Source organism: Candoia aspera, chromosome 2, assembly GCF_035149785.1.
Source record: "Candoia aspera isolate rCanAsp1 chromosome 2, rCanAsp1.hap2, whole genome shotgun sequence".
Taxonomy (NCBI): domain Eukaryota; kingdom Metazoa; phylum Chordata; class Lepidosauria; order Squamata; family Boidae; genus Candoia; species Candoia aspera.
In genome coordinates, this window is record NC_086154.1 from 55,444,237 (window position 1) to 55,470,133 (window position 25,897).

At 37.3% G+C, this 25,897-nt stretch overlaps 2 protein-coding genes across 3 annotated transcripts in view; one reads left to right on the forward strand and one right to left on the reverse strand.

Annotated features, from left to right (window-relative positions):
• CENPP (centromere protein P) overlaps positions 1-25,897 on the forward strand; it is a 176,528-nt gene that overhangs the window by 38,442 nt on the left and 112,189 nt on the right. The gene's annotated exons all lie outside the window — the stretch shown is intronic.
• On the reverse strand, positions 6,439-20,572 carry OMD (osteomodulin). Of its 2 annotated transcripts, none has more exons than XM_063291860.1 (3): positions 20,327-20,572; positions 12,606-13,568; positions 6,439-8,698 (listed from the first exon to the last, which is right to left on the reverse strand). In XM_063291860.1, exons 2-3 carry the CDS (start codon positions 13,558-13,560, stop codon positions 8,379-8,381), a joined length of 1,275 nt encoding a protein of 424 aa, XP_063147930.1. In that variant the 5' UTR covers positions 13,561-13,568; positions 20,327-20,572; the 3' UTR covers positions 6,439-8,378. The 2 variants fall into 2 exon arrangements, with proteins under 2 accessions (XP_063147930.1, XP_063147931.1); XM_063291861.1 differs by lacking the exon at positions 20,327-20,572 and adding an exon at positions 19,817-19,938.

The window sequence follows — 25,897 nt, forward strand, 5'->3', positions numbered from 1 at the left end:
TGAACATGTAAGTTTTAGGGGAAGGAGGTTTGCATTATAAAGGATTTCAGTAAAAATCTTTGAGATGTCCTGATATGAAATATTATTTCAGAATATTTACTGTTTTATACATAGGCAGTGAGGATAAATAGGATCTGGATGTACAAAGAGCATTTAATGTTGAAGAACATAACTGTTTCATTTACTGATTTTTGTTACATCTTTTTGTTTGACAGTCCTGCTAAAAATATCAGTTGAGATTTTTATTTCTTAACTTTAGAGAACTTTTTAAAACAACAGCTGCCCTGAAGATTTTCAGTTGTACACTGCTTATTGCTCCACAAAAGCCAAAGTTCGGAAACCAGCTGTTTGCTCTGGAATGCCATCTCAGTTGGAATTGGATGCTTTGGATTTCAGCACATCTGTGCTCAGTTGCAACTTGATCCATGTTTAACATAACTGTGTTCTCTCCATTCACTGTGCTGACCAAGAGTGTTGTTAAATGCAAAACTGAAATCACATTATGCTAAAATGTTTTTGGTCTCTTGCTGATTTTGAATATTAATGCAAATGAAGATTTTTTTTTTTAGCATTCTGTCATTTGTTCTGTCTTCTTTTTAATACATTCAGTGGTTATTGAATATCGCCCTCTCCTTTTTTATGTTATCCTTTCATCCAAATCTCAAGTCTGGAAGAACGGAAATAAACACAGTTGCTTCCAAACCAGTATTCAGGGAAGGAAAATTCCCATCCCATCCTCCCTGTTGCAAGCCATACTTCCTTTCCTCCTGAAATTTTCTTCTGAAGTTTGAGAAATGTGGAGTCACAGTACATAACTGGAGAAAATCAACAAATGTAGCTTCCATCTGTTTAAATTGATGCACTCAATTTAATAGGCCTAGGGCCTAGGGCCTGTTTAATAGGCCTAGGGCCTATTACTTTGAGAATGTCCATCTTCTAATCTTCAACATGTTTTCTAAGGAATGAGTTAATAAGCAACACTTCATTCAGTACTCCATGTGAATAAGCATAATTTTGGATTTTAGTCACAATTAGTGACTAAATTGAGGCAGTCTATAAACTTGTTCTGTTTATTTGTTTACTTAAAGAATTTATATGGCTATCCAGGTGGTACACTGCAGCTCTGGGTGACTTACAACAGCCAAGAAAACAAGAAAATTTTTGAATGAAAAGGCAAGCAATCATGTTCCTACCCCCTTCCCGATGGGAACTATATTCATCCCAGCCCCAATGTCTGGGGAAATAGGTTATTAAAGCCCTTCTGAAGGCCAGCACGGTCAGGGCCACCCAAACATTGGAAGAAGGTGGGTAGATCATTTTGCAGGGTAGGGACTGCCATGGAAAAAGCATGCCTCCTGGGTTCCATCAGGTGGCACTGTTTCAGGGCAGGGACCCAAAGTGTGCCTACCCAATATAATAAATGGGACTCGGAGATATCACTGGGAGGGTCCGTCCTGCAAATAACCCAGTCCTGTGCCATGTAGGGTATTATAGGTGACAACAGCACCTCTAATTGCTGATTGGGGGAAGAAAAGCAGTTGCAATTGCATCCTTGCAATGACCTCTTTACATCTTTTGCCTTTGTTTTGCTTTAATTTGTTCTTTTACTTATTGTATAAAGGAGAATCCCAGAAGGGCTTTGCTAGTTCACAGTGAATAGGCTGCTCATACTATTCCATTATAAAGCAAAAGGGTTTCAGATATTTAGGAATCCACTGTCAATTTTCCACCAGTTATAACCACAAATTTGAGAAGATACAATGTGTGCTGAAAAGGCCTCTAATACTATACTTCAATTCACTAGTTGCAACAGTTACACATTTATAGCCAAAGTGCTAAGCAATATGTGCAGTTTTCCTTCTTTACAGATATGATGGTTTAGTAGTACAGGTAGTCCTCGACTTACAACCATTTGTTCAGTGACCATTCAAAGTTATGAACATGCTGAAAAAGTGACTTACAACTAGTGCCCGAAGTTATAGCTATTGCAGTGCCCCTGCAGTCACGTAATCAAAATTCAGGTGCTTGGCACCCCACCCACACTTACAACTGCAAGGGCACTTCAACACCCCCCACCTACCTATCTCCCCCATCTATGCCCTTTTGCCCTCCTGCCACCTTGCACTCTGCCAACCTGGCTGATCTTTTCCATCTTCTTGCTCCTGCTGCTGACAAGACATGCCTGGCCTGGCTGCTGGGATAGGGCGGGCTTTGTGCTGAGCTGCAGCTCTGGGGCTGCTTTCCGAGCTGCAGCATGCCAAAACACCCTTTTGCGGGGTGGGGCTGGGCTTTTGACTTTTTTTTTTCCTGCAGCACGAAGCAAAAGCCCAGCCCAACCCTGCCCAGGACCTTTTTGTAAAGGGGTGCTTCAAGAACTTTTTCCAAAGGGACTTTTTGGCACACTGTGGCTCTGGGGCTGCAAAAAGTAGCCCCAGAGCCGCAGTGCAAAGCCCAGCTCCAGCCCAGCCCAGCAGCCAGGCCAGGCACACACCGTCAGCAGCAGGAGCAAGAAGATGGCGAAGGTCAGCTGGGGCAGTGGAGCACAGGGCGGCAGGGGTTTTCAGTTCCCTAAAGTATTAAGGAAATATTGTTTTCTATAGAATGTGTGTTTTCTTTGATTTTTCACCATAACATACATTCAGTGAATGAATGAATGAAATAACTTGTGCAGTTGCAACTTGAATACCAGCTTTAAAGTATTAAAAGTACTTAGAATATATCTAACCTTTCCCAGGATTAAACATTATTTGTTTATGAAAATACCGCCTTTTTAAAGACTGCAGATATTGGCGATATTCCTGCTACATATACTAAAATTAAATGTATTTTGCTAAAAACTAACATTATACTTCAACTGCTCAAATATCCTGCACATGGAATACTGCCACTACAGAGGAACCAACCATGAGCCGTACATATAAACTGATAACAATGAGTTTTTCATTTCATGGAAATGAATGACCATATGTTCTGTTCTCTATTCTCAAATGTTGGAGAGGATGTGGAACATAAGAGATATTGATCCACATTTGGTTCAGTTGATTACAAATGAACATTAGAGATTACCAGATAATATGATATTCTACTTTCTGGAAAATTGCTTTTTGTCTTTACTTTTGATGGAGATAATACTTACTATGGAATAGAAATGACAAAACAGTAAAAATCAATTGATAAAGTATAAAAATTGCTTTGGCTTGAACATTACATGCAGGCTGAAGAAGATTAAGTCTTGATTTATAGGTATAATTTATAGGCATAAATGTTATATCTCATATTTGTTGTTGTTTATTCATTTAGTCGCTTCCGACTCTTTGTGACTTCATGGACCAGCCCACGCCAGAGCTTCCTGTCGGTCGTCAACACCCCCAGCTCCCCCAGGGACAAGTCCGTCACCTCTAGAAAATCATCCATCCATCTTGCCCTTGGTTGGCCCCTCTTCCTTTTGCCTTCCACTCTCCCTAGATGTTGATCTTCTCCAGGCTGTCCTGTCTTCTCAGTATGTGGCCAAAGTATTTCAGTTTTGCCTTTAATATCACTCCCTCAAGTGAGCAGTCTGGCTTTATTTCCTGGAGGATGAACTGGTTTGATCTTCTTGCAGTCCAAGGCACTCTCAGAATTTTCCTCCAGCACCACAGTTCCAAAGCATCGATCTTCCTTCTCTCAGCCTTCCTTATGGTCCAGCTCTCGCAGCCATATGTTACTACAGGGAACACCATTGCTTTAACTATGCGGGCCTTTGTTGTCAGTGTGATGTCTCTGCTCTTAACTATTTTATCGAGATTTGTCATTGCTCTTCTCCCAAGGATTAAGCGTCTTCTGATTTCCTGACTGCAGTCAGCATCTGCAGTAATCTTCACACCTAGAAATACAAAGTATTTCACTGTTTCTACATTTTCTCCCTCTATTTGCCAGTTATCAATCAAGCTGGTTGCCATAATCTTGGTTTTTTTGAGGTTTAGCTGCAAGCCAGCGTTTGCACTTTCTTCTTTCACCTTCATCATAAGGCTCCTCAGTTCCTCTTCGCTTTCAGCCATCAAAGTGGTATCATCTGCATATCTGAGATTGTTAATGTTTCTTCCAGCGATTTTAACTCCAGCCTTGGATTCCTCAAGCCCAGCACGTCGCATGATGTGTTCTGCATACAAGTTGAATAGGTAGGGTGAGAGTATACAGCCCTGCCGTACTCCTTTCCCAATCTTAAACCAGTCTGTTGTTCCGTGATCTGTTCTTACTGTTGCTACTTGGTCGTTATACAGATTCTTCAGGAGGCAGACAAGATGACTTGGTATCCCCATACCACTAAGAACTTGCCACAATTTGTTGTGGTCCACACAGTCAAAGGCTTTAGAATAGTCAATAAAACAGAAATAGATGTTTTTCTGAAACTCCCTGGCTTTTTCCATTATCCAACGGATATTGGCAATTTGGTCTCTAGTTCCTCTGCCTTTTGTAAACCCAGCTTGTACATCTGGCAATTCTCGCTCCATGAACTGCTGAAGTCTACCTTGCAGGATCTTGAGCATTACCTTACTGGCATGTGAAATGAGTGCCACTGTTCGATAGTTTGAGCATTCTTTAGTGTTTCCCTTTTTTGGTATGGGGATATAAGTTGATTTTTTCCAATCTGATGGCCATTCTTGTGTTTTCCAAATTTGCTGGCATATAGCATGCATTACCTTGACAGCATCATCTTGCAAGATTTTGAACAGTTCAGCTGGAATGCCGTCGTCTCCTGCTGCCTTGTTATTAGCAATGCTTCTTAAGGCCCACTCAACCTCACTCTTCAGGATGTCTGGCTCTAGCTCACTGACCACACCATCAAAGCTATCCCCGATATTGTTATCCTTCCTATACAGGTCTTCTGTATATTCTTGCCACCTTTTCTTGATCTCTTCTTCTTCTGTTAGGTCCTTGCCATCTTTGTTTTTGATCATACCCATTTTTGCCTGGAATTTACCTCCAATTGCTTGTTTAAAAATAATTCCTTATCTCTTCTGGCTAACCTCCGGAATTTTGCATTTAATTGGGCATATCTCCCCCTATCACTGTTGCCTTTTGCTTTCCTTCTTTCTTGGGCTACTTCTAGTGTCTCAGCAGACAGCCATTTTGCCTTCTTGGTTTTCTCTTTCTTTGGGATGTATTTTGTTGCCACCTCCTGAACAACGTCACGAACGTCTGTCCATAGTTCTTCCGGGACCCTATCTACTAAGTCCAGTCCCTTAAATCTATTCTTCACCTCCACTGCATATTCCTTAGGAATATTAGTGAGCACATATCTAGCTGATCTGTGGGTCTTCCCTAATCTCTTTAGTCTGATCCTAAATTGTGCAAGAAGAAGTTCGTGATCTGAACCACAGTCAGCTCCAGGTCTTGTTTTTACCGACTGTATAGATGTCCGCCACCTTTGGCTGCAAAGGATGTAGTCAATCTGATTTCGGTGTTGTCCATCTGGTGAAGTCCATGTATAAAGCTGTCTCTTAGGTTGTTGGAAGAGAGTGTTTGTTATGCAGAGCGAGTTGTCTTGGCAAAATTCTATCAGCCTATGTCCTGCTTCGTTTTGTTCTCCCAGGCCATACTTACCTGTAATTCCAGGTGTCATTTGACTGCCCACCTTAGCATTCCAGTCTCCTGTGGTGAAAATAACATCTCTTTTAAGCGTGTTTTCCAGTAGGTGCTGCAGATCCTCATAGAACTGCTCTACTTCAGCTTCTTCAGCATCTGTGGTTGGGGCGTATATTTGGATCACGGTGATGTTAGATGGCTTGCCCTGAATTCGAATTGAGATCATTCTATCGTTTTTTGGATTGTATCCAAGCACTGCTTTAGCCACTTTCCTATTAATTATGAAGGCTACTCCATTTCTTCTGTGGTCCTCTTGTCAACAGTAGTAGATCTGGTGGTCATTTGATGTGAAGTGGCCTATTCCAGTCCATTTCAGTTCACTGATGCCCAAAATGTCTATCTTTAATCTTGACATCTCATCAATAACCACATCCAATTTGCCCTGGCTCATAGATCTTACATTCCAGGTCCCAATGGTGTGTTGATCCTTAGAACATCGGATTCGCCGTTCACCACCAGCACCGTTGGCCGCTAGCCGTCCTTTCGGCTTTCAGCTAGCTGCATCATCACGTCTGGGGCTAGTTGAAGTCATCCTCTGTTCCTCCCCAGTAGCATTTTGACCATCTTCCGACCTGGGGGTCTCATCTTCCAATGGTATACCGACATATCTCTGGTTGTACTGATCCATTGAGTTTTCACGGCAAGAATACTGGGGTGGGTTGCCATTACCTTCCCCAGGGATCGCATTTAGTCTGACCTCTCTGTCATGACCTTCCCGTCTTGGGTGGCCCTTCACGGTTTAGCTCATGGCATCATTGAAGTGCTCAAGCTCCAGCACCACGACAAGGTAACGATCCTTTGCTGAAGTATATCTCATATATTTATTTCAAAACAAAAATGACTTTATCTTTAAAACCAAGATGCTACCTCAAATATACTAGCTAATTTAGCTAAGCTCTTAAAAGAACACAAGTGCGGTTAATGGATTTGATAGCATCCTCATTTAACTCAAAATCTACAACTTATGGCATGTATTATCAGTTAGAGGTACATAATGAGATGATTCAGTATTGTATGTAATATTTCTATCAATAAAACTATGTAATCCAATTTTTCTAAAATGTCTTTTGCTGTTAGCTTGTACATCAGTCTTCTGAAATGTTCCCTAAAGGATGGTATGTTCAGTTTTCAATTCATAGCTTTATAAAATAATAAACAGAAAAGAAGTTCTGAAAGATTATTTATTTCTGTGGAATGCTAGTACATTATATGTAATCTTTAAGAGTGCAGAATATCTGTTAAATGTTAAAGTCATTTTTTTGAACTAGTATGGTTTATTAAGTATTTCAAGACAAGATCACAAAAAATATGTTTAGTATTTAGAAAAGCAAAATAAAGATTATCAAAATTAAATCCCATCTTTTTGGTGGACCAATGTTTATTGATATCCCAATTTAATGTAGAGGCAAAGTAATTTGCTAGAAAAAAGTCTATGTTCTTGAATCATATCATAATTTATTAACATCTTATGCTTTTCTAAACTCAATATATGTTTAAATATTTATTGTTACCTGATTAAAACCCTTATATGAAAGTGAAATAAAAGTGAGTACCCATTAAAAATACCATTTTAAAATAACACTTTTGATAGCCTTGTATTGTCACTGAAGTGAATATAAGCCACGTCTGTTGATTTTTCCCTATGTTGCAATATGTCTGTGTATGTTCTTATTTGTTGATAATTTAATTGTTGTAGACTGAATCCTAAATATATTTTATATTTTGTAATAAACACAAGTTATTTATTAAATGTACTTGAAACATTATAGCAAGAGTGAACAGTTGGACTTGTGGCAAAGTGCTCATGATATCAACAATGACTTTACAGGACCCAAAAAGGTAATTAATGCCTCTGGGCAAAAAGATGGTGTGATGATGATAGTGGACCAAAATCTCCTGAAATATTAAGCAGCAGTATGAATTTTTGATTATTTCTCATGAGAGGTAGCGAAGAACTCAGGAATAATGTTAGAAAGATTGTGTGAAATTTGATGATCTCTTAAGATTTTAGTCAGTTTTCATTTTTATTTTTTGGTGTCCTGTCAACTGAAAAAATTGCTGATCCTTTTATTACTGATATTATTATAAATATATCTTTGGATTCAAATTGTTTTTTGGGTTGTAATTCCTACTAGCCATTTGTTTCACTTGAGTATTACTTCAGTTTATTCTTCCTGAATAATCTAATATTTATGAAATGGCAAAATGTGAATTTTAGCAAAAGGTATTACTATATGGATTTTAAGTTTATACACACACATACCTACATATATATACCATAAAATGGTCAAATGCCTGATAATTAAAATACCAAGAGACTTTTAAATCTACTAATGGTTTTGCTGCAAGCCTAACTGGGATTCAGACTAAAATATAATTTCTATTTGAAAATTTATTCAAACTAAAAATAATATGCATTTTAGATAACATTAGCATGTCTTATTGCAGTTTCAGATATATCAGGATTTAGACATTGTCATTATGATACCAGCATTATAGAAGCAAAATTGTCATGGCATTTGTTTTATTTACCTGAATGTTTCTATGATATTTAAAATATTTTCATTAATAGTTTGAAGATCTGAGAAATACTATTTCAATGACTATTGAGATTTGCTATATAAAAATAGATTCTACATGCTACAAAATATATTGATTGGCTTCAGATGGTTTACTGCATTTTCCAGTTAATTCTGTTTTCTTTTATAGTTGGCTTTATTTTTTTTTGTTAGTTTTACTTCCTCTTAAAATTATTAATAGAAGTAAGGATTAAGGTAGTTGTCATTGTCATGTCCTCTGGATTCATGACTTTCACCATGTTCTTCATGAAAATCTTCTGCTTCTTCATATTCTTCTGGAGTTAGAAATCTTCGGAACACAGGGGTTCTCAGCTGTGTTTGTTGATCTTTGCTAATTTTTTGTTCTCCATAATAAATGCTCCGTACATGTGGAAAGCAGAAGAATGCATAGGTGCTTATTGGAGCTGTAAGCTTGTTTTGGTCCACTCGTATATACGTTAAATGACTGAGGTTCAGTGGATCAATAGTAGGGCACATTAAAGTAACATTCATGACTGTAAAAAGACAAAAACAATGTTTATTAAGGTACAGACGTTCTTGCCAGATATTCCAAAATACTGTTTTCCTATTATGAGAGCAAAACTGATAACCAGAAATCTTCTATCATTGTTGACTTACTTAAACTGAAACTGTTTTTTTTCAATCTTATTCATTGTAGCTATTATTTTTCTTATTCAATCTTATCCTAAATATTAGTATTTGAAGTGTTAAAGTGAAATCATTTTTTGGCATTAATAATGCTAAGCTGAAATCCTAAACCCATTTACCTGGCAGTAAGTTAAAGGTAAGGCAAGGTAAAGCCCTAGTGAACATAATAAAACTTCTGTATAGTATATTGCATGTGTGTGTGTGTGTGTGTGTGTGTGTGTGTGTGTGTGTGTGTTATATGGTAGGTAGGTAGATGGACAGATACTGCATCTATATAATATATAGATTTGTAGTTTATATATATGTGTGTGTGTGTGTGCTTTTTTGTCATCTAAATCTCTAGGAGTTTTAATGTAAAATAAGGAACAATTTTTAATCAGTTTTTCTTAAGATGTTCAGTTTTCTTCCATCTCTTATTTAACAAAGGATTCCTAGTTCATATGTATCTTATAGAAGCAAATAGGACTGAACTTCTGAGACACTGATGTTAAAATGTTTTTATTCCCCACAAATGTCTACCTCTTACCATTCTGATATATGGGTGAATTTAAACAAATTTTGACAGATAATTTTGAAATTATATGGAAATTGCTAAAATTTAAAGCAATATAATGGAGAGGTTTTAGATGATCAAGTATTATACTAGGCATTTTCTTAGAAGAGGTTATCTTCTGTGGAAGAAAAAAAAATCAATTAAAGATGTAGTATTTCAAAGATTTAAGAGTCCATTACAAGCCATAATGACATTAATGATGATAGTGTGTTATGATGTCATTGCATACAATTTGATAATTGTGGTGTGACTTTTGACACAAATATGTAAATCACATCATTTGCGCAATGGCATCATAATACGTGTGTCATCATTTTCCCCCACTTGGCCCTCTTTTTAATGCCTGTGTAATGTACCTTTTCAATTAAGGTAAAGCTCTTTTGATTAATTCATCTAATTTTGCAGCACTAGTTTTCAGCCCTATTAAATTCAAAAGAATGTACATGATTTTTAATTCGTGAAATTTCTATAAAACAAATTATTTTCAGATATTTGTTTATTTATCATATTTATATTAAAAATAGCTTTTAAAAAAGTGACCAGCCCACTCTGACTGAAGGTGCAATACCTATATAAGAAGGATTGCTACCTATGATGTTCCCTACTCTGTAACATAGGCCAGCAGCAAGGAGGGATTGAAAGGATTGTTCATGTTCAATAGAAGCCCATACTTAACCTGAATAAATAATTAGGTATTAAAAAAAACCCATTAAGGAGGTGTCCTGATTAAACTTCTCCAAGAGAAGAAGCCATAATAAACGCTATTCTCGCTGAATATGATTTTTTCAGCCCATGAGCTGCATTGGTGCTGTCTGCTACCTGCAATTTCTGAACTGTTTCCAGCAGTAGTTTACCACAGAATGTATGGTAATAATGCCTGTAGGCGAAAAGGTAGAATTATATGTCCATATATAACTATGATACTTCAGGGGAAGGTTCATCTAGTATATCAGAGGAAGCCAATGAAGTCCTTGACTTCCCAGGTACCTGAGCTGGGAGAATTTCTAAGGTGTTTCCTAGTTCTGCTCTAATTAGTACTGATGACAGATGTACCACACTAAAGTCAGATGAAAAAAATTGATCATGATGATGATGATGATGAACCACCTTTGATATAATGGACCTTAGTTTAGCAGATTTGGATACAATGGACAAAGCTTGCGTTTGGAATCACTTCAGAACAACAAACAAAATCCATTATATCCAAAATAGTCTTGATTTATTCATTTATAGAAAACAATCAAACAAGGAAAAAAGATGGCAAAAGCTGGATATCAACAAGAAACAAGCCCACACTATCCAGAAGGGGGCGTCAGTCACTCTCGCCAAAGGTTTGGGTGCAGAGTCAGGTCTTCAAGGCCCTCGGAAACACCTGCAGGGTGGGTGCCACCCAGGTCATGGGGGGAACCTCATTCCTGAGGACAAGTGCTGCAACAGAGAAAGTGCACTTCCAGTGTCCTGATAGATGGCATTGTTTAATCAATGGAACCTGGAACATGCCAACCTTTCCAGATTAAATCACTTGAGCAGATACTGTGGGAGATAGGCAGCCCTTCAAGTAACCATCCCTATGCCACGTAGGGCTTTATAGGTAATGAACAGCACCTTGAATCACATCCAGAAACAAATTGGCAACCAGTGCAGCTCATGAAGCAAGGGTGTTATATGGGCATACCACTGCCTGAGCCACTGCATTCTGGACCAGTTGAAGCTTCTGGGTGGTCTTTAAGGGCAGCCCCATGCAGAGCATGCTGCAGTAGTCAAATCACCAGGTGATCAGGGTATGACTATCTGAAGGGCCTCCCTGTTATGAGTACGGATGGTGAGCAGGAGGGGGCCCCTATCCAGGGGGGAAAACACATGTGTAGTTTAGAGGCTTTGAACTGTCCAAAGAAACTCAGAGCAGACCCACCTTGAGTTTTGGGGTTTATCTGTCTGAGTTTCCCACGCTTCTTCAGTTTGGTAGGATTTTCTGTCTACTATAGAGGTTAATAAACACTTGAGACAATCTCCTTGTCTCAGCACAGTTTTTTGCTTAAGTCAGGACACTCCCAATGATAATATAAATTGATGCAGATGAAGTAACCTTGGTCTGTTAAATTGGGGGTTTACCTCTATCATTATTACTATATTTATTATACTATATACAGTATAATACTAATATCAGTAATCTTAATGAGGATGTTCACCACTTTGTAAAAATTGGTTCCTCAATCATTGATATGGGACAAAAAACAGCATCAGATAAGATCTTAACTGAGGGTTTCAGAAATTGTGGCCATATTTTACTAAATATAGTTATCAACTGTGTGCCTGTATCTATCTGTAACAAATCCTAAAATAGGATTTGTTGTGCAATCTTGTTTTGCACAACAAATCCTATTTTAGGGTTTGTTGATATTGGAAAATACAGATTGCATGTATATCTTTTTTCAAATGTCAGGATACAATTTTTAGATGAACAAGGCAGATATTCCCTTTTTCTCATCTTCCTTTCTTTGCCACTCAGGGAGAGAGATGATTCTTGTTTAACCAGAAGGCTAATTGCAACAAGCGAATTCGTTGGGTCACAGCTCCTATTTGCTATCTTCCCATATCTAATACTCTAGTTAAAATACCACATGGCTGCTAGCTAATTTAGTGCGACGTGTATTTTAGCATAAGATACCCATCCCACCCAGTCATGCAGAGAGGGCATGCTGCAAATCTTGCCGGTTAGAGAATTCCACCTGGCGGGGTCCAGGAGGCGGGCCTTCTCTGCAGTGGCACCCGCCCTGTGGAATATTCTGCCCCCAGAGGTAAGGCAGGCTCCCATGCTCCTGGCCTTCCAGAAGAACTTGAAAACCTGGTTCTGCCACCTTGCTTGGGGTGGGAGAAGTAATAGCTCGTCTTGGGGGTGGCTAGCACCATAGATCTTTCCCACTGAATAAGAAAGTTCCCCCTTGGATTTGGTATTTATCTTATTCTTATTTACTGGTGTATTTATTGTAATTTATATTTTGTGGTTTTAATTCTGGTTTTATTGTAAACCGCCCAGAGCCCCCCTTTTTGGGGGAGATGGGTGGCAATAGAAGTTTGGAAAATAAATAAATAAAAATAAGAACCTTTTAAAAACTAATACACATTTACAGTGTATAAAATATATTTCAAGTGAAGGTAAATGTTAGAACAACTACATTTATAAAAGCAATTAAACTAACCTTCTATTTCATTATCTTCTAAGTATAAATGTTCTAGGCTTCTTGGAATATAGAATATTTGTTTCAATTTGTTATGTCCAAGATTAAGTTCCAGAAGATTAGAAAAAATAAAAGCATTATAAGGAATTTCTTGGAGATTATTGTGTGACATTCTTAGAGCAGTAAGATTTGGAAACTTGTGGAAGTAATTATCTGGAATGAAAGAAACTGAGTTATTTTCAAGTGAAAGATACATAAGTGAAGGTGGTAGATCTGGCAGCATAGACTGTAGTTTGTTGTTGCAGAGGTTAATCTGCATTAGGTTTCTCAAGCTTGAAAAGTCTATTCCTTTGAGCTGGGAATCCTCAAGATTGTTATTGCAGAGGTCAAGCATTGTTAAATGTATTAAACCTTCTAAGGCTTTGCTCTGTGACTTCGAAATTTGATTGAAACCCAGGATCAACCTTTCTAAGCTTCCAGGTAAAGGGAATGGAATTTCTTCTAACTGATTATGTTCTAAATGAAGTTGCCTGAGGTTTGCAAGTTTGGCAAATACACCCTTGTCAATCTTATGAGACTTGATTTTGTTGTGGCTGAGATTAATTTCTCTCAAAGCTGTAGCATTAACAAAGGATTCCAGAGGCACTGCTTCAATATCATTATACTGCAGATAAAGTTGCTGGATGTGAGCAGGAATGTTTGGTATTGTCAGAAGCTTGCGATGATCACAGTACATGGATACTGGGAAAGCAGGTGGGCAAAAGCATTCTTTGGCACACTCAGCAGGTAAGGTGGAATAAGGAATGTTATATTCTACATGGGGAATCTGATGAAAAATAGATGGATATTCACTATCCACTTCACGTTCATACTCATCCTCAAAGTCGTCATTCTCATATTGGCCAAATACTGATACTTCAAAGAGAAGAAAAATAGTTAACAGTTGGCTTGGTTTTGCCACATTCATTTTCTGCATATTGTATCCTGCAGAAAGAAGAAAACAAGATTAAATATGTTAACATTAAAAAGATGATAATACAGGAAGTACTGGTATTTATGCAGTTAGCAGAACAGTGTTGTCTTTGTTTTGTCTAGGACTAACACTTCTACATATGTAAGATTTAAAATCATCCTAAGCTTGGAATTGAAATTCTTCTTCCATTTGTACACAGTTTGAATGAGTACAACGTTCAATAGACTAAGCTAAATACTGTAACATTGAAAAGATTTGTTAGCACTTAGTGGCATGCAGAAGGTAATGCATACAGCCTTCTTATTTATTTGATTGATTGATTGATTGATTTCTATAGCTGCCCATCTCACCAAGTACTTTAGGACTCTGTAAATATATTTTCCTGTTGTCTATTTTGACCTATTCCTTCAGTTAAAGTTCTCCAATATGAGTGTTCAACTTAATAACATAAACAGTTATATATCATATTATAAACATTTGTGTTAGCACAATAAGACACAAGAATATTATGTGTCCATTGGAATTTCTTTGCCAATGAAAAATGGCTGAAATTTTAAAGTATATTGTTCTAATAATAGTAAAGATTTATAAAGCATATATAGTCTGAAAAAAATCTGGATGACCACTAGATGGAAGTAAAGATTTACAGTATTCTGTATCTCTGTGCTGTCATCTAGTAGACATCTAGCTTTTTTGTAGATCTAATTTTCTGTGTTTAACTGAAATATGCAAAAACTTAAGTAAATCAGGAAGTAGATTGCAAGATTTTTCTTCTAATATATGGTTTAAAGGATCTTATGTATGATATTATTCTGTGCATGGATTTTTATATCCACTTAAATTGTAAAATAAAAAAAAATACAGAGCAATGTAGAGGAAAACATAGTCCAAGCTTTATTTAGTGGTAACAAATGGTAAGAAAAGGAAAGAGAGACATGGTTGTACCTTGTGGGCATTCTAAACTAAGTTGATGAAACCCTCTCTGGCTGGGCTTTACAAAAAATACAATGTAAAGATAATACAAAGTCTGTTCTCTCAGATAATAAATATGATACATAACTAAGAGAAATATATAGTCTTGAAAAGAGTTCTTGTGTTTCTACTTGTGATTCAGGGTTCACCGACCCATTTATCATTCAGCTTGTAGGATGTACGGTAAGCTATTTTATTTAGGAGAAAGCTTTATCTGCTCAATAAAAATAAAGCCTAAAAGAAATCCAAGGGCTCAAACTCAGAGTCCAGGAAAGAAACTGACAGCTAAATAGGTGACAGAAGACTAGTGCCTGTGAGCACTTAGGAGGGGTGGCTAATACTTGGGAGAAGAGGAAAATAATTAAAAATATGTCAATAGGTTAGAACAGTGAGTTGAAACAAGGAATGAAATTTAACAAGGAGAAATGTAAAGTCATGCATCTAGGTTAGAAAAATACAAGAAACATGTACAGGAGGGGAAAAATTTGGCTCAAGAGCAGCAGACATGAGACAGACTTAGGTGTACTAGTGGATCACAAGCTCAACATGTTCCAGTAGTGTAATGCAGCTACAAAGAAGGCCAGTGGCATCTTGAAGAGCATCAAGCAGACTTTAGAGTCCAGATAGCAGGAAATAATTTATCCTGCTCTATTCTTCTTTAGTCACTTGGAGTATTGGGTTCAGTTCTACACACCCCGGTTTTAAAAAGATACTGATAAATTGGAGCAAGTCCAGAGAAGTGCTACCAAGATGGTGGAAGGACAGGAAGCCAAGTCTTACAAGGAAGGTTAAAAGACCTAGGTATGATTAGTTTGCAGGAGAGAAGGTTGAGAGGGACATGATAGCTGTCTCCAAGTATATGAAGGGCTGTCGTATTATAGAGGGTTCAGACTTATTCTCACTTGCTCTTAACACTAGAACTAATGGGATGAAACTCCAAGGATGTAGATGCAGATTAGATACTAGAAAGAAATTATTGACAGTAAGAGCTGTCAGTCAATGGAAAAGGTTACCTCACGGAGTGGTTTCTTCACTACGGATTTTCAAATACTGCGTAGATAGGGGAACTTTCACCTTTTTTTTTTCAGTCATCTATCGAGGATGGTTAGTGAATCCTGCAGTCTGCAAGGGGTTTGATTTTATGACCTCTTAGGTACCTTCCAAGATACCTATGATTCTAGTGAATAGATTTTTGTTTGTTTGTTCTCAGTCTCACCCAATTTCAGAACAGGCCATCAGACTGGTACTTTTGAAATTCCTTATATACAAGAAGTAGTGCTTTGGGTCTTTCAAAAAAAAAAAAAATTCAATGGTTAGCAGATAACTTCAACAAGAACCCCGATTCTGGTGCTCAACATTCTTCCAAAATAGTGTATGATTAACTTTTGTTTTATCAGTCTCCTATCCCAGAAATAGAGTATTTGAGATTGACTTATAATTGCATAGATCATCTGAGTCAAGAAAAGTTTTCTTTAGTAGGGATCATACAACTTTATTTTTTAGGCAGGAGTAGGCTGACCATATTTCCTTGAGACAAAAACGGGACAGTGGGATGGCAAAACGGGACGGGGTTAAACATGTAATATTCAGTATTCACGAAAAAGATGATAAAAAATGTTATCAACAGTAAGCTGGGAAGGTGCAGGAGGGGGAGGTGCGGCAATGGTTGGGTCCGGAGAGGCTGGTGCAGGGGTGGCGTTGGGCGGAGAGGTTGCAAGAGGGCTGAGGGCAGCGGCGAGCTGGGACGGGAGGACAGGAACGAGGCAGCAGGAGGCTGGAGAAGCTGAGGGCAGCAGCAAGCTGGGACGGGAGGACAGGAATGAGGCGCCAGGAGGCTGGAGGAGTGCAGGAGGGCTGAGGGCGGCAGCGAGCTGGGACAGGAGGACAGGGACGAGGTGGCAGAAGACTGGAGAAGCTGAGGGTGGCAGCAAGCTGGGACGGGAGGATAGGAATGAGGCGGCAGGACGCTGGAGAAGCTGAGGGCGGCAGCAAGCTGGGACGGGAGCATAGGAATGAGGCGGCAGGAGGCTGGAGGAGTGCAGGAGGGCTGAGGGCGGCAGCGAGCTGGGACAGGAGGACAGGAACGAGGTGGCAGGAGGTTGGAGAAGCGGAGGGCTGAGGGCGTCAGCGAGCTGGGACGGGAGGACAGGAACAAGGCGGCAGGAGGCTGGAGAAGTGCAGGAGGGCTGAGGGCAGCGGTGAGCTGGGACAGGAGGACAGGAACGGAGGAGTCTAGCGAACGGTTGTCCCTGACAACCTGTTCCTCTCCAGCGCGCCCTTTTATTTTATTTTCCTCCCGCCATTTTGGCCTGAGAGCCAATTGGCTTCTTTTCTGCTGGGCGTGCTTTTCCGACAGTCTTCCACTGTACTGATTGGCGGCGGCGACTCTTCCTCTTGCTCACCACCAATCAGTTGTTCCTGTGGTTCTGCTCTAGGTTTCTCACTGGATTGAGAACTACTACCAAGTCAGCCTCCTTTTCCATTTCCATTTCATTTTTTTCCCGTTTTTCCCAATAACGGCTCCAATGTTTTTAAAAAAACAGGACAAAATTGACATTTATATTAAAACGACGGGACGGTCAGAAAATGTTAAAAAAACAGGATTGTCCCGTTCAAAATGGGACGTATGGTCAGCCTAGGCAGGAGGAATATACCTCACCAACAAGGAGGCATTGGTGTTCTCCTTAACCATTGGGCCACTCCCATCCTTATTTAATCAGCCAGGAGGGCAAGAATTGAGTAAGCCTTTATTTCTCTACACAACTTGTCCACATCCTTGAAAACTGCCAGCAAAAAAGAAAAATCCAAAATATCAGGACGGACAATTCCTTAGATTATCTCCTTATCACTTGCCACAACCCTGGAATTATGGTTGAGGTGTATCCAGTCAATTTATTCTGCAAAGAACAATGCAAATTTTCTGAGTTGACTCACCCCTGCTGCCCCCCATATCTTGGAGAAGGAGAGGCAGCACAAGGCTGAAGTTATTAGCCTCAGGGGTTCCTAGTAGCAAGTTTTACCTCAGAGAATCCAGGATTTTTTTTTAACATGTTTTCATAATCTGTAAATTTGGCATTTAAATCTCATGTGGACTCTAAGGAAAGTAGATACATGAGGTAAAATGAAGACTAGAAATATGAGTTTGTGGAGATCCTAGGAAAAGTTTGGAGCCAAGACTTTTGAGGGAAGTCACTAGAAATGCAGCATTTAAATTGGAGCATGAGAAAGGCATCTAGTAATTCAGAAGAGACCAAAAGAAAGTTGTATCTATTTAGCTGACTCAGTTCCTTTCCTAGGTGTTATCAGTGCTCAAAGGTCAAGGCCCAGCAATTTAAAAAAACACAGCTGTGCCAATTGTAAATCTTACACTAAAAATATAACAATACTAAAATAGCAACATCAAGAAGAAGACTTGAAGAAAATGAAGCTAAAGAAAAGGTGGCATGTAACAAGAGATTAGTGGTTTAAAACAAGAGAAATATGCTGTTAATATTGAGATGACTAAAAATTAATTAATAAGTGAGGTAAATCAGATTAATTTATATAGGAAAAGCAGAGATTAAACAAACTATTGGTGGTAAAACATCTAGTTGTCAAAGAAAGATATGTTGAAGAAAGTAGTAAATGATATAAGTTTAAATTTGATTTTATATATTTTGAATTTTAGAGTTTTGGGCAGAATACTGCTCATAGCAAGAGGAAGTAGCATAAAAGCAAATAACAAGACAGCTGAACTTGATATAATTTGCCATGTTCTATTTTGAACATCAGATTCAATTCCTTGGGAATGCTTTTCTCACTTTTATGTAAACAATGATTAATGAAGAATGATATAATATTCAGCAAAAGCAACAAAATATTTTAATAATATAATGTACAAAGATTAAAAAAACAGGATCAAAACCACATCAGACAAAATCAATAATTTATTGTTTTCACTTTTTGAAATGGTGAAATTAAAGTTGCTTGACACGCTTTTCAAATTTTCTAGATTGTAGAGCTTGACGTTTAGTTTCTTACCTTTGTAGTTTGACTCACTTTTACATTACTATCCTATAAAATAAATCAAAATGAAACTTCTGCAGTATAACTGCCCCTAACAGTAGAAATATTATTACTTGTTAGTCTCATACACTGAGTAAACTGAAAGTTAACTCAAGTTAATTTAGGAAGAGAATGCATAATGATGATCAAACCAGCTAGCATAGTTAAAGGACTAAATATTAATCAAGAGTTGTGTTCTATAAATCAGTAAAAGACGAATCTAGATCAATATTTACAAGTTGAAATTCTGTAAGTATTATATCAAACAGTTAACTACAATATCAAATAGCACAAACTATTGCTTACATATATATAAAAATAAGACTTTGTTCCCTCCCAGTGTTGAAGTGTTAGATGCTAAAGCAACACAAGAAACATGGAAAAATAATCTAAACAGGTAATAATTTCTACCTAATTCAGATATGAAAATAGATTTGTTTTATATTCAAGCAAATGCCCACTATTATTTGCTCAAATAATAAAAAAAACAACAGCAAAAGTTTCTATGCAGAATATAAACTAGGAAATTGAGACATAGATATATTAACCTGTAAACATTCACTTCTGCAGCTTTTGGATAAATTCTGTTCCTTGCAATTTTCTGTAACAGAGGTATGAGAGAACTCTTTCAAATAGGTAAATGAGAACAGTCTCTATATTTTTTGTTGTAAAAGTCTATAACGTGTATTTCATGTATTCCGAGGGATAGGAAATATTTTTCCTGGCAATGTTATGTTTTCCTTTTCTATCTACTTATATTTGTTTAATTCATTTTAACCACCTTTCCTAAAATTATTAAGAAAATTAAATGCTTACTTTTCAGCATAGCTTATCTAAAGCAAGAGGGTAAGTATATTTTTTTCACCAGCACTGCTACCAAAAACACCATCCACCCACACGCTCCCTCGTGTTCAAATCAGTTTCCTTATGCCTCATGCTTTCATTATCTAGATTTGGCCTTGTTATCAGCTTTGAATATCTCTAGAAGAAGTTTTCATTTTGGTTTGTTTTACCAACTGCATTAAAAGAACTGGAAAAGTATAGCATTGGTTTAAGAATATGAACCATTAGATCTGAGTATAAACCACTAGATGAAGTTGTTGACTCCTAAATAACCGGCTAGCTTGATGACTGCTCCTTCAATGGAAAGTAATGAAGACAAGCCTGCATCTCCATAACTAAAGCAATATCTTATATTAGATGTGTGAAACAAGGCATACAGTTCTGTCCCTGTATACTTCACCTTCTGAAATATATTCTTGTCCTCTCCAAAGTCTGTTCTGGATGCAGCTGAGCAATCAGCGGGCTTCCTGGAATAGTAGCTTAAGAGAACTGGAAAAATAGCTGTGTCGTAGTGCAACACCAAAGCAGCTAGGCAGCAGATTCAAAGCTATGTTAGTGTTGGGACAGGGGAAGATAGGATTCAGTTGTAGCTAACTTTTAGGAAATTTGCAGTATCGTTTAATTTTACTGTTGTCCAATAATCTGTTTTCTACCAAACCTATGCAGAATAATCAGGAGTGTCTTAAGAAGTCTCCATACAATGTTCTTAATTCATGCATAAATCAGACTAATTCATAAAGGATTTATATTTATTATAAGGTATGTCCTTTTAGTTAAAAGTTATCTGATATTACTAAGAATAAAATTTTATAACAATAGTAGATAAATTGGATTTGCATGTATTTATATAGTAATCAAAGGTACATTGCCACAGAGTTAATAGAAGTTTTAAAAACAAATAATTTCCTACCTGAAAATTGTTTGGTGGTTTTCTGCCAGTGAATATGCCAGGGAGTCTAGAAGGTGATGCCCTCAAGATGTAAGTGTTGTCTTGTAGATATAAGTATTTCATGAAGTATAATTTGCTGCAAAAGGTTCTGGAGAATGAAGTATTCCTTGTTGAACAGAATAGATTATTCAAGTAAGGGTATAATTTTGCTCTGGTGAAATTATGTGGCTTAGCTGTCTTTCTCTAATTTTTGGTTTGAGGTGTGGTAGGAATTTCCTTCACTTGAGGGGATGGCTGAAGATTATTTTTAGCATTGACCATCAAACTATGTTTGTTTCCTTGTCAGTGCCAGCTCTTATGCTCATTCAATTTGTTTACTCCATGAAAGTCCAATGAAAATATATTAGCATCCAATCTTTTGCAAGGGTATTTAATGTTAGCATTTTTAAATGGTTAAATATTTTACATTCTGAGTTTTGTAGCTCTTACAAACAAACATGAACTTTTTTTCTGTTTCTTGAGTCACTGAGTATGTAAACTTATTTTGTGAAAACACAAGTAACAGCTAACATAATTAAATGGGTTGACAGTGTAATTCTATGTATACTTTTCAGACACTAAATAAACCTTATTTCTTAATAAGTAAAGTATGTTTAGCCTTGCAGGTCTAATCTCATTAATTTCAGAATTGGATGTTAAGCAAATTAGTCATGATTAACTTTTTACACCACCTTTATTATCTATCCATCCATCCCAAATGTATAGGCTGCTCCAAACAGAGCTGATTTGAGTGTGATCTGTAATTCAGAATAAAAACAAAAGCAAAATACAAACTATACAAAATACAATTGATAAAATCACATATATAAAACCCTAGGAATAAATCACACTCAGCCCAGCTATAGTTAGAACAGCTTGCATTGCTAGAGAGAACAAACTGTTCCACCTCCAGGGCCTTTTTAAATAGCCAAATCTTAATAGACTTTTTGGATGCCAAAAGGGAAGAGGCAATTTGAATGTCCCAGGAGCTGCTATTCCAAAGGAGTGGGGCAGCAATAGAGAAAGCATGTTTCCATAGTCCCTGGGTGACGGGACTTGGAGAGAGCCTATCCTACTTAAGGTGGGCAGATATTATTGGGATCATCCATTCCCATAGATATTTAGGCCCTGAACTATTAAGAGTTTTAAAGATGACAAGTAGCACCTTGAATTGCTTCCAGAAGCCAACTGGTGGCCACTGTAGCTCCCAAAGCAGCAGTGTTATATGGGCATAATGAGGAGCACTATGATTATTTGAGGTGCTGCATTCTGGATCAGCTTCCAAATGGTATTCAGGAGGTGGCATAATTGACACATCAGATTGTGCTGTGCAAAGACCCTTCTGGCCACAGCTGCTACCTGCTCCTTGAGCAAGAGCTGTGAGTAACAGAGGTACAAGCCAGTTCAATATAGGAGAGCCTGACTCTGACTAGAACTATAGATGGAATCTCTCTGGAATCAGGTGGCTTACAAACTCAGGTGCACACCATCTTTCTGGGATTAAGCCTCAAATTGTCCCTCCCCATCCAGAGCCATCCAGATAGCACTTCAACAGCATCACCTGTTCAGACTATGATCAAGATATACAGTTAAGTATCATCAGCTTACTGATAATACCTAATGCCATGTCAATAGTTGACCTCACCCAGAACCTTCATGAACAGGACTGGGGAGAGCATCAAGCATTGCAGCATCCCACATTGCATCTGAGGAGCCTGGAATTTCAATCTCTCCCCCATAACTCCACCAACTGGAACTGCTACTTTAGGAAGGAGGAGAACCACCCCTCAGAAGCAGGCTAAAATGATACCAAGAGTAGCATATGTGAATGAATTGTCTGGATCTAATTTCAGGACTTTTGGTGCACTTAATTTACTATTTTATCCTATAAAAAATAACACTCTTTAAGGTCAGTGAAGTTTACTCAAAATTAAATTGTTCTATAATTATAGTTACATAGTTTTTGAGTTGACAGCTTTATTTATTTACTAGTATTTATGTACCACACAGCTCCCATGGGAGTTGATTCATTGGTGAAATTGATCTCATAAATGAAATAGAGAAACAGGAAGCTGTGTGGTACATAATAAGGGAGAGGATATGACAGGTTTGCATAGTCTCCTAGTGAAAGTGCAGCTTACTTGCAGGTTCTGTTTATACCTTCTAAGTGGCTCCAATCTAGAGTTATACAAATCAATCCATTATTTATTGTATAAAACACTGCTGAGATGTTTAACAATATTTAATAGAGTATTTCCCCTCTAAGTCTTCAAGTAAAGTTCTTCACACAGGCTAAAACTTGTCTCTGACGAAACAGGAAATAAATGTGAAAGGAATTAAAAGTTTGTATTATCTAGATTGAACAACTTAAGATGGAATTTGAAAATGAATTGTGTACAAATGATGAGCATGTGATTGTAAAATGTATAAACTTTTGTTGAAATTTAAAACAGAAGACGAACAAGTTAAAGTTTGCATGATAAAATGGGAAATGGGCTACAAAGGGTTACATTTTACAAATGGGTAACCAAAATGGGAATTTTGGTTACAATATACAGATGAATCAATGGGAGAGCATGTGGACAAAGAGACTGAAATTCACACTGTATTGTATTTACAAAATGATGTACTGTTGGTATATGACCCCAGAGAAATTATCTAAGATGTATGAAGGTAGTTCTAGTCAATGTTGGAAATGTGAAAAACATGAAGGGACATTTTACCATGCATGGTGGACTTGTGAAAAAGCAAAACAAAACTGGAAACAAATACATATGAAGATACAAAGAATTTTGAAGACTAATATTGAGATAAAACCAGAACTCTTTTTATTGGGACTTAGGGATAGTCAATTAGAAAAGACTTATGGAAGACTGATTTTATATATGGTAACTGCAGCAAGATTATTATACACACAATGATGGAAAAATGCTGAAATATCCACAATGGAAGAATGGATTGTGAAGATGGCAGAACTAACAGAGATGGCAAAACTGACCTATTTGGTCAGGGACAAGACAATAAGTACTTTTATAAAAGACTGGAAACCTTTTATGGACTTCTTGCTGAAAATGGAAAAAAGTGAAATTGTGATTTCTGGATTTGACACTTGAAAAAAGACTGAATAAGGGGCTGAAGGGATTATTGTAATGTTAAGGAAGGAGGTAATAAGTTTGTAACTGCTGTATAGAAGAAGGAAAATCACTTCTTTAGCTATCTTTTTTTCCCTTTCTTTAACTGTATTCTTTTCTGCACTTTTTCTTTTTTCTTTTTCTTTCTTTTCTTTCTATACTTCTGTATTTATCTTTTAGCTATGTAAAAACTTTTAATAAAATTAATTTTTAAAAAGTTTGTATTATCTAAGAAACTCTGGAGCTAAATTATAAGATAACAAACGAGTCTTCTCAAAAGGAGATATGGAAAACAATGCAGAAGATGACTTTGACAATTGTTAATTAGGAGGGAACTAATTACCTCTTCATATAATAGAGCTGGCATAACCCCTGCTGAAAGCAATGTTTTTGTATTTGCTAAATGCACCCAGTATTTTCTTACACCAACTGTGATGCACACAATGCTAAGACATATGCATCGACTCATACCTCGCTGAGCACTCTGTCAATATTGGAGAGAAACAAATTGAAATTTATCCAGACACAATAAAAGGAAAATAATTACCCTTCTGGCTTGTACTCTGTATTAATTACAGTTTGTGTTGGAAAATTTCTGTATACCACAGCAGAATCTTGGCAGTTTTATCTTTGGGTGGACAGTCTGATTCAGCTAGGATTCATTCAGCTGCTAACCACCTGGGAAAGCTCCTCTGGATGACACTGAGCAGATGGAATGGTGTTGCTGAATAGGAACAAAATTTACATTACTGCAATATCTTCACATGGGGTCTGTGGCTGCATACAAGCTTGGTTTTTCATCTTCTGTACTTTGTTGTGATTTCCACTGACTTCTTATCAACCCCAGCTTTTTAATTAATTAAGACAAGAAGGTAATGGATCAGGACTGATAAACTGAAGCTAGTCCAGATGAAGCAGGGAGTTTGGTTGATCTGTCCAGGTTGGTGCCGCTTAACCCATTTTGAAACAACAGGTTGCGCTTTCCTTATTTTATGACTGAAAGCTACAGTTGGCCTCTCAGTGGCTTGTGAAGGCTGTATTCCAAAAATTGAGCAAAGAGCTTGGTGAGGAAATTTAAATTCAAATTTAGTTATATTGTTTAAAACAATATAATTATTCTCCCATGTATTTAAAAAAAATCCCTTTCACATTACATTATAATTTACCAGCAACTTTCAAAGCAGCTTTGGGGAGCTTCATGTGGTTCTGGCTATTAGATTACAAAACTCCATTTAGGTAGAGACAGGCCCAGATTCAGTGATCCATGTCCAATTAACTTTCCCCTTTAATTGCTAGAATGAGTTGCATATTGAGTGCCCCTGAAGAGAATCCAGAAAATTAAGGGCTATTAGCCACTAGGGCATTGCATTAGAAATGGGTCCTATGGTTATATTATCCTATATTTTAAACTTAAGTCATTTATCCCTTCCTGTAGGTGTGGAAGATTCACTAAAATGACCCATCCCCAGTGACTTGTGGCATCCAGTAGATTCTTAAATGTTTCAAGGGAATTCTTAGGAATCAAGTCATGGAATAGAGAAACACAGCAGGTCGTTAACAGATTACTTGAAGAATCCTTTCTGAGTTGTAATCTATTCTTTCAAATGGTCTCCACCTCCCCTAATATTGGAGCCATCTCCTATGAGGTCTTTTAGATCCATATTGAAGACTCATACTGTATGTCCATCCAGCCCTTCTTCCTATGAATACAATGGATGATTTTTCCCCCTTTCAACTGACCTTTATAATGTCTATGTTTTATATCAACTTTTTAATTCATTGTAATTTTTTTGTGGTACTATGATTCATTTTGTTATTTTAATTGTATATATTACATATGTATGTGGTATAACAATAAATAAATATTGCATGGTCATTACTGCCTTACAAGTCATGTTTTGACATAAAGGCCTTCATGGCGTATGGCCAGAGTCCCAAAGAATATCTTTTTTTATATATTCTACATGGGCCATGATGAGATTACTATCACAGTTCCAAGTGTCATGCCAAGATAGTCCTTCCATTTATGAAATACCTTACCCAGATTCTTTTTCATACCTTTTCAGTACTTGACCGTCCCTTTTTATGTTTTCAGATCCTTTAATCAGCTGTGTATCTTTGCTGTGTTTTTAAGTAAAAACTGTAGGGACTTGTCCAGGTAGTCTCTGAGAATCAGACACGATTGAATGGATTAAAAAAAAGCTTAATATATTTTAAAATTTTGCAATGTCTGTTTTAGCTTCAGCTCTATGTAACTGATTCCTGCTTTTGATTGTTTATTCTATATAGAATAATTGATTATTCATTCTATGTATAATGAGTAGTAAATGTTGGAATCAAATAGAATAAATAAAAGACAGCAACTTGGAGAAGAGCTACTCTGTTCATGCTTCCAGTTACCTTCTTCTTTCATAATTCAATC